The sequence below is a fragment of the Austrofundulus limnaeus genome, unplaced genomic scaffold (assembly GCF_001266775.1).
Source record: "Austrofundulus limnaeus strain Quisiro unplaced genomic scaffold, Austrofundulus_limnaeus-1.0 Scaffold44, whole genome shotgun sequence".
Taxonomy (NCBI): domain Eukaryota; kingdom Metazoa; phylum Chordata; class Actinopteri; order Cyprinodontiformes; family Rivulidae; genus Austrofundulus; species Austrofundulus limnaeus.
In genome coordinates this window covers 1563088-1571879 of record NW_013952446.1, presented here as the reverse complement: position 1 = coordinate 1571879, position 8792 = coordinate 1563088, and the positions used below count along the sequence as shown (strand labels likewise).

Sequence of the window (8792 nt, the reverse complement as noted above, 5' to 3'; positions counted from 1 at the left end):
GTGTGTGTGTGTGTGTGTGTGTGTGTGTGTGTGTGTATGTAAATATATTTCACTTTGCTTGACCATTAAACAATTTCCCACATTACCGCAGTCCATTTTAAAGCTCTTTCTGGATTGTATTTACATATAGGTTTTTCTTTGCATGATACAGCTTTAACCAGCATTTGTGGTGGATGGCACATAGAACTCTTTACAGACAATTTAATTCAATTCAATTCAAAAATACTTTATTGATCCCAGAGGGAAATTAGGTGTTGTTGTAACTCATTTAACTAAAGAAGGATTTCTTTATAATGTCTACTGGGTTATTACAAGATAATTTTTAGCATTTTTTTTACTGAACCTGTGTTTAAAGTATGTGTCAATTCATGAACATATGTGGACTCTTTTTTCTCATAATCTACTTTGTAAGTTTTTGTTAAAGCAAATTACATGGATTGTATTCAATGTTATGTAAGAAGTTCAACTGCTGCCAAACTACTGGGACAAACACGCTGAGATGCCAAGTTCTTATCCACAGTGAACATCAGTCATCAGCTCACGTCACGACTCTCCCACCCCCAAAAACCTTAATTCAAGTAAATAGACATTGTCAAAAAAATGCAAGGTTGGATTAGTGTGATAAATACACGTCATGACTGTTGTTTTTAAAAGCATAAAAGGTGCTGTGATGCCCACCTTTAAATTCTGCAGAAAAAAATACAACTCAGACACAAGCTCTTACTGGCTGAGACCGCAGACAAGCCTCCAGTGAAATAACGTGCTGTTCAAGCAAACTTTTGATCCAACAAAGTAAATAATTACTTAATATTACAGTAAGTTTATGGCAGCTGGAAGAGACGAGGAAAAACCTGCTGACAGACTCAAAACTGCTCAGTGAAATTAATGGAAGCATACAAATATTTTGATCATTTTTTGTAAAGGTATTAAATAAATGTTTAGGTATTTAGACTCATAGATTGAATGAGAAGATTCATCTTCACAGAGTAAGAAATTGTTGTTTTCATGCCCTCTGAGCTAAATTGAACATTGACCGGTAGTCATTGAACTTTGATTTAAGCAGAAGTACACAGTGACGCCTGTACACAGGATGTCATAAAAAAACGTCAGCCAGAAAATTTATAAATACAGAGCAAAGAGATTCTTTTCGTCCCTGTGCACTTGGGCCCTTCATGGATTACAACCTCGCCCTTTAGATCTGGCACTGAAACAAATGTGAAGACCCTTAATTTGGAGCTAAACTAAACTATGTAAGTAATCGCAGCCACCTGTGGCTGGAAGAAAGAAATAAATGAATAGTACACGAGGTTAATGTTTATAACCTTAGTATGTGTTTATGCTGATGAGTGCCTCTCTGCTCAGTTACAGGAAACATGGTAGGACTTAAACCCTCAGATGTTCCTCCTTCCCTGGGCGTGAAGATGGCCAGTGCTGGAGCAGCAGCCTGTGTGGCTGACATCGTCACGTTTCCTCTGGACACAGCCAAAGTCAGACTACAGGTACCTTCAAAACATTCCGTTTGTGCATCAGAAACATCATCAGATTGTGCTGCAGTTGAACTGAACGAGAACACAGTGTGATGTTTGCACTACAGCTGCTTCACGTCCAGTTCTTTGTCCATCAGCCACCCTGAATCAATAGCGCCTATGAACCGGTTAAAGCTGCTTTTAAACGTGAGTGCAAATGTGCAGATACAGGGTGAGAAGAAAGCAGTGGAGGGCATCCGCTACAGAGGGGTGTTCGGGACCATCAGCACCATGGTCCGAACAGAGGGGCCCAAGTCTTTGTACAATGGGCTGGTAGCTGGACTGCAGAGGCAGGTGTGCTTCGCCTCCATCAGAATTGGCCTTTACGACAACGTCAAAAACCTCTACACTGGAGGGAAAGACAGTAAGTGGTTAAAGTACAAAAGAACATGCAGTTTATACATTCTGAATAAAAAAAGCAGCTGAAATAAAGCTAAAACTTTAAAAATCCAATGTCAAACATTGATTCGAAGTAAATCTACTGGTTGTTTCCGTCTGTTCTGCTCCAGACCCAGGTGTGCTGGTACGAATCCTGGCTGGCTGCACAACAGGTGCCATGGCAGTGTCCTTTGCTCAGCCCACAGATGTGGTCAAGGTTCGGTTCCAGGCCCAGATGAACCTGAACGGGGTGGCTCGACGTTACAGCGGCACAATGCAAGCATACAGGCACATCTTCCTAAACGAGGGCCTGAGAGGACTCTGGAAAGGTGCTTCCTGAGTGCAGATTCTAAGAATAACGCCGAGATAAAAGTTTTTTTGGCGGAAAAAAAAAACAAGTGTGTAATGTCTGTCCAGGAACGCTACCCAACATCACAAGGAACGCACTGGTCAACTGCACAGAGCTGGTTACCTATGACCTGATCAAAGAGGCCATTCTTAGACACAAGCTGATGTCAGGTAAAGGCATCTCAGAGAGGTGGCTTCTGATTGGACAAACGTCCACACTCCCACTAACCTCTTCAACAGCTGATAACATCACAGGTGCTGACAGAGATCAGAACAGGTTGCACCCACATCACAGTGCAGTAAATACTTTATCTATCACAATCATTTATATTGCTTCATCCTATAGATTACATATCTGCTCAAGGGCGTAACTTTAAGTCTACCGTTGGGGGGGGTGGGTTTATGCTCCAAAATCCTGCATGGCATTTTTAGCAATTATGCTTAAACATACATTTATGACATGGTAATTTTTTTAATCAGGTTAAAGTTACCTAAAGACAACAAGAGAGCAGCATCTGTCTACTTTACCAATTAATTTCTATTGTGTTTGAGCAAATAATGCCAATTTGTTGGCGGGTGGGGGGTATTTTAACTGGATCAAATTATAGTGGGGTCATAACCCCACTAACCCTCCTGCAAATTACGCCTATGTATCAGCTGACACAGTTCTCTGGTGCTGGCTCACATCTGTCTTATCTGTCCACAGACAACCTGCCGTGTCACTTTGTGTCTGCGTTCGGCGCGGGCTTCGCGACCACAGTGATCGCTTCACCAGTAGATGTGGTGAAAACAAGATACATGAACTCCCCACCGGGCCAGTACAGGAGTGCTATTAACTGTGCCTGGACCATGATGACCAAAGAGGGACCTACTGCCTTCTACAAAGGGTGAGCTTTTTCCTCAACTGGCCTATGAAACTTAAACGCAGCTTTCTGATTTGGTTTTTCTTTGGTCTTTAGATTTGTGCCCTCATTTCTGAGGTTGGGATCGTGGAACGTTGTGATGTTCGTCTCGTTTGAGCAAATCAAGAGAGCCATGATGGCCACGAAGAAGAGGATTGAGGCGACAAACTGAGCTCCCAGAGCAAAAGTCTGACTGTTAAGACCACTATGTTTTACATCTGAGGGGAAAACTTATGTAAATTCTAATTTTAGATTTTTTTTATTGTATTTAACTGTATATGTGTACGAGACACCATTTTATTTTTATATTTAGAATTCATGAAGCCAGTAAGATCACTGTGAAAGCAAAAGTATTGTCAAAGTTGACTTTGCACTTTAAGACCTGTACAGCCATTCATACCAGTGATGCAGCCTAACCAGTGCACATGTGCGCTAAAAGAAACATTTGCAAACTTGGGCGTGAAACATGTTTCTGTAAATCCTAAATATATTTGATTTGTTTTACAAATGCTCTGCTTGTTTCTTCACTTTTCCTTTGGACACACAAACACAAAACACCTTTCAAGTCAAACGTTGATTTATAGACTTTGACGTGTCTTCCTTTAAATTACATCTCATAAAAATATTTAAAATTCTGTATCACAGCACATATAAATTCAAGAAAGCTGGGGTAAGGAACTATGTTTGGATTTCACATCACAAATATACAATATATTCATGTGTGAAGACTAATTAAATTGTGTACAACTTCCAAGTTGAGAATACAACAGAGGAGATTTAGAGTTAGGTTTAAGTCATGAGATCTTTACATAAATAATATGTTCCTGTGCAGGAAAACTGTGAGAACAAAGTACATGGAAATTAGCACAAGACAGTTAAAGCAGAGTTTTCTTCTGCACAAGTTACTCCAAAGTGCTTAGAGCTTCGTGAATCTGTAGCACCACTATCGTCTTCTCGCACTTCTCCATCGTAAACAAAAACCACTGGAATGGTCATTTTTGAGGTATGGGGAGTTGGACTTTGTGCTGCATGTGGAAAATTATCACCATCGCTAATGAAACACAAACAATTTAACTTTTTTTAGTTTGTATGCTTGTTTGAAATGTACTGTCACATTCAGCCAAACCATCCGATTCCTGGCAGACAAATTAGGTGATCGGGGGGTTTAAAAAAATGGTGAAAACACATTAATAAGAGCCAACAGTCAGTGTGAGAGACACATCGGGGTCCTGGAGATGAGTTTTGACTTTGTCGTGGAATTTTTCTCTGTACTGATTGAACAGCATGATGCTCTCTGGTTGTTCAGCGACCCAGAACTGATCAAACTCATACGCCAGGTAACCTGCAGAAGGGAAACGCACGTTGAGGAAGGTTTCTACAGAGAGAATAAAACTTGTAGAACAGAGGGATAATGAGACTTTTGGGACTCACAGTACAGCTGGTGGAAGTGCTTGAGCTCAGGCGTGCCTTGGACCGTATTGTAGAAATGTGGTTTCAAAGCTCCACACTTCAGTAAGCTGTAGGCCATCTCTGTCAGGTTGATCCCAACTATGGCATATGAATAGCTGCAACATATGCAATCCACACACAAATAGTAAGATAGAATCATACATTTCTGATGTAAAGCCAAGTTAAAACATCTGAATGTCTCTTACCCTAGTTTAGGATGATTTGCATGTGACAACACCTGACGAGCTTCTGCTGTGTAGTTTTCACTGAAAAATCTGCAAACAAACATTTCAAGGCTGTGTTGAAGAGCTGAGCAACATGGCTTAAAATGCATCATGTTATAAGTGTTTCAGATCAGTTGATAAATAATTACTCATTAGTTTTTGTTTAACAGATTTAAAAAAAAAACAGGTGAAAAAAGGCTGATTAATCCTGCTAAACTGGTGACCTTTCCTCTCTTATCCACAATTTCGTCTTGAGCTGTTGCACTCATTTTCTCCTTTCACTCCACATTGCTATTTTTTTCTTTATGAGGCACGTTGGTGAAACATGAACCTGATACTGTGCATGTTCCTCAACAGGTTGTTGCTAGCTTACCAAAGAGTGAGCTGACGCCACCAACCTTGCTTAGCTGGTCGAGCAGCTAAAACGTTTCCTCTGCCTACATCCCCCAGAATGCCGTGCGGTTTTAGATCAGAGTTCATTGAAATAATCGACTTTCTTTTTGACAAATTTTCCATATATTGATCACGTGTCTATTGTGATGTACATTGTTATTGAATTACTGCCCAGCCCTGCTGTGTAGGAACCTTAATTCTCTGTAAATCTCATGATTCATATTTATGCAGTCCTCACACAAGATTGATCAGACCCAGAAGGCCCATTCCTCTGAAGTCCGTTTTTGGGTCATCTCCTTGGAATCCAATGTCTCCCCACTGCTTAGTTATTCTGCACTCCAGTTTCACTTCTGGCATCAACAAGCCCCACAGCTGAAAAGAAAAAGAAAAAAAAACATTTTTACTGTTTCTGTACACTTTTCAATTATTTACCAGCTAACACTGATAAAACTAGTATGTTTAAAGTCTAAAATAACATGGATAAAAGCAACGCTCTGCAAAACAAGGAGTTTTTTGTCGCTCATATTGGTCAAATTTTGTCTAAACGTTTGGACCCTGTAACCTTTAAAAGCATGGCCTCGTGCTCAGGGTTCTCTGAGCTGAAGACCTCCTTCCTCAACTCTTCTACAGATGTGTACAAGCTGCTGTATCCAGTTATCTGCAGCAGACAGATGTGAAGGCTCCCCTTGAATCTGAAATAAAATGGAGATAGAAACAAGTCGCTGATAAATCAGAGGAACAACAAAATTTGCCATGAGCAACAATTTCAAAGCAGAAAAGCAATCTTACAGGGGATCTTTCTGGGGTTTTATATTCTTCGCCTTCATAATCTGATCTACACATTGTTCCACGTGGTCCCTGCTGGTTTTCAAGGCTCCTCTTAAAACCTAGGGACGGGAGAACACACAGTGTTTGGAGAATGTAACAACAATATGGTGTCAAACAAACAATTAGGCACAACTGCTGACTTGGACAAATAATACGCAAAAAAAAAAAAAAAAAGAAATGCTTTTCAAACAAGACGAACAATGAACCACCAGTTTTGACTGAACACTAAATGGGCTGGTGATCGCAGAATTCCTGCTGAGATATAATTATAAACAACAAAAAGAATCATTTTATCTCAGCTTGGCAAGTGTGGTTAAAGATAATGGCTGATGAAGCACAGAGGAAATGCTGATATTTCAGTTCACATGAGCCAATCAAGATAACTGAGGTCAAAGTAAAGCAAACGTGTCTATTTCAGACAAGCTAAGACAACATAAATCCAGTTACAACTTGCCTGAGCTGCAATTAGAAGAATTTTCTGTTCATCTTAGGAATACATTTGATTGCATGTTTTTAAATTTTTTTTTTCTTTTCGTAAAAGGAAATAAGTTTTGTAGATCAACAAAGAATACAAAAATGTTTTGGGCAATCCTTAAAGCTTAACCTCAAATGTGTCTCAAAAGAGCAGAAGAACGAAGTATAATCAGCGACTCCTTATTACAAAAATTTGATGGTTTTACTAATCTTTGATTTCTGTGTATCAGAAGACACTAATGAAGAAATCTGTGGGATTACAGATTAGTTTTTTTTCATAAACCGTATAAAGAGTAGCTCAACTAACCCAATAATTCACAATAGCTGTGAGATTAACTAGGATATATGAGACCAAACCAACTTAACACCACTGTCTTACCTTATTCTTAGATGCCTGAAGAGAGTTTTCTAGAGGAGGACACATGAGGCAGATCAGTACAGTAAACACAATGTACACAACGATGAGAAGCAAACCACATGTTGGGATACCTGGGACTCACCTGCTCTTGTTGTCCTTGATGCTCCTGGTGTATAATCTGAGCAAATTCTCTGCAGCTCACACTTTCCTGTCACCTGCCTGATGAACCACTTTAGCCAGTATCTCAGGAAGTTTGTGTACACATACTGCCAGATAGAACCAAACATTTCTAAAATACAGAGATGAACATATAAAAAGAGCAATATTAGAAAATAATATAGTTGTCTGATATGATTAAATATTATAGGGTCACTAATAATTACAAATACGTAACCTATAATCGGATAATCTCTGTATGAATGATACAAACATGCCAACAAACACAGCCAAAACAAATGCACCGCTAGCATCATTGCTAATATGCTAACTTTAATTTAAAAGTGGTCGTTCTTTTTACTTACAAACATCCTGCAAGTGAAGCTTTAATACGCATCACATGATGATTTTAGCAAATGTATAGCTGGCAGGCTTTAATTTAAAATGCGCTTCAAAACTCACATGACAATTCAAACAGGTTGTTCCTCGTCTGCTAGCTAGCTACACTGACTGTCAGGGTTTGGTTACGCTGCAGGAACAAGCGTCTGACAGTATTTTTGATGAGGAACCAAATGAGGCACGACTTATTTATTTGTAGCTGGGAAATATGTTGCTAGGCTAAAACACTTACCTCCACTCTCGGATGAAACTACCTTACAGTGAGGCGAGGTAAGGGATAAACACAATGACAACACACGGCTCGGGCTCAGATGAGTTCATGTTCATTCCAGACAAATATCTCGTCACGCGTGCGCCAACAGATAGATTAATAAAATTTAATTAGATAAATAAATCCCGCAGTAATATTTGCGTATATATGTTTTTAAGATATATAAATGTATATTTAAAGGACATAGTCTATCATACAAAAGAGATCAGGCTGAATTTCCTTTTGAGTTTAAATAATACGATGTTTCTGAACACAGCATTTTGAATAAACTCACGCTGCTCTATCGCCATCTAGCGTTTATATACAGTAACGCTGTCTGCAACACAGACACAGAGCCCTGGGCTATTCTTAGAAATTTGACTCAAAATGACGCATTAAAATACATTCAGATTGCCCATATTATGACATGAAAACATCATAAATTGTATTATTTGCAAAAAAATCAGAAACGGGCTAATAAATAAATGTGTGTCCTGAAGCCAGTGGTTATTGCTTTTTCATTGGTTGAAAGAACATTTTTCATATACAGTATATTCATTTTGCCTCTAAATCAATGAAATGCAGTAACATTCATTGTTCCTGAGAAACACTTAAAACATCAACAAGCTCATCAGAACATATAAAACATCTTTTTTAGCCAAATGTCTTTCTGGGGTTTCTTGTCTTTTCAAACACTACCACAAGATGGCGCCAGATTTGCATGACATTTTGATTTTGAATAATCTTGCTGGATAGACCGGCTCTCTTTCTAAGTCTGTCATCTAAATAAATCCCTTTTTAAAAATGTGGCAGGTCACCACATGTGTACTCTCCCTCAACTCTTGTTGCTTACAAAACCTTCCCTCAAGCAGTGGTTTGGTTTGCAAACAATACAGCCAAGTCCTCAGATGGTAACCAGTGCACTGTTAAAAATATCCGTATATTTAACAGCGATAAACAGTAAAACCATGACAGGGAAAACCTGTAAACAATAAAACAGTTTAAAACTGTTGATTTGATGGGAAATTGCCGTAAAAAAAATTATTGGTGTAAACAGTAATTTGTACATTTTTTCTCTGAAAAAAATACATTACCCTACTGTAAAGC

At 39.0% G+C, this 8792-nt stretch overlaps 2 protein-coding genes across 3 annotated transcripts; one reads left to right on the top strand and one right to left on the bottom strand.

Annotated features, from left to right (window-relative positions):
* The first annotated feature begins 864 nt into the window (after nt 1-864).
* ucp1 (uncoupling protein 1) lies at nt 865-4331 on the top strand. The gene is made up of 6 exons (XM_014007796.1): nt 865-1499; nt 1692-1890; nt 2036-2233; nt 2322-2423; nt 2959-3139; nt 3212-4331. The coding sequence occupies exons 1-6, from the start codon at nt 1374-1376 to the stop codon at nt 3324-3326; spliced, it is 921 nt and encodes a 306-aa protein (XP_013863250.1). The 5' UTR covers nt 865-1373; the 3' UTR covers nt 3327-4331.
* Nucleotides 3714-7772, bottom strand: elmod2 (ELMO/CED-12 domain containing 2). Of its 2 annotated transcripts, none has more exons than XM_014007794.1 (9): nt 7668-7772; nt 7023-7169; nt 6902-6930; nt 6010-6107; nt 5783-5912; nt 5459-5592; nt 4810-4878; nt 4586-4719; nt 3714-4496 (listed from the first exon to the last, which is right to left on the bottom strand). In XM_014007794.1, exons 2-9 carry the CDS (start codon nt 7165-7167, stop codon nt 4342-4344), a joined length of 894 nt encoding a protein of 297 aa, XP_013863248.1. In that variant the 5' UTR covers nt 7168-7169; nt 7668-7772; the 3' UTR covers nt 3714-4341. The 2 variants fall into 2 exon arrangements, with proteins under 2 accessions (XP_013863248.1, XP_013863249.1); XM_014007795.1 differs by lacking the exon at nt 7668-7772 and adding an exon at nt 7499-7520.
* Nucleotides 7773-8792: the final 1020 nt, after the last annotated feature.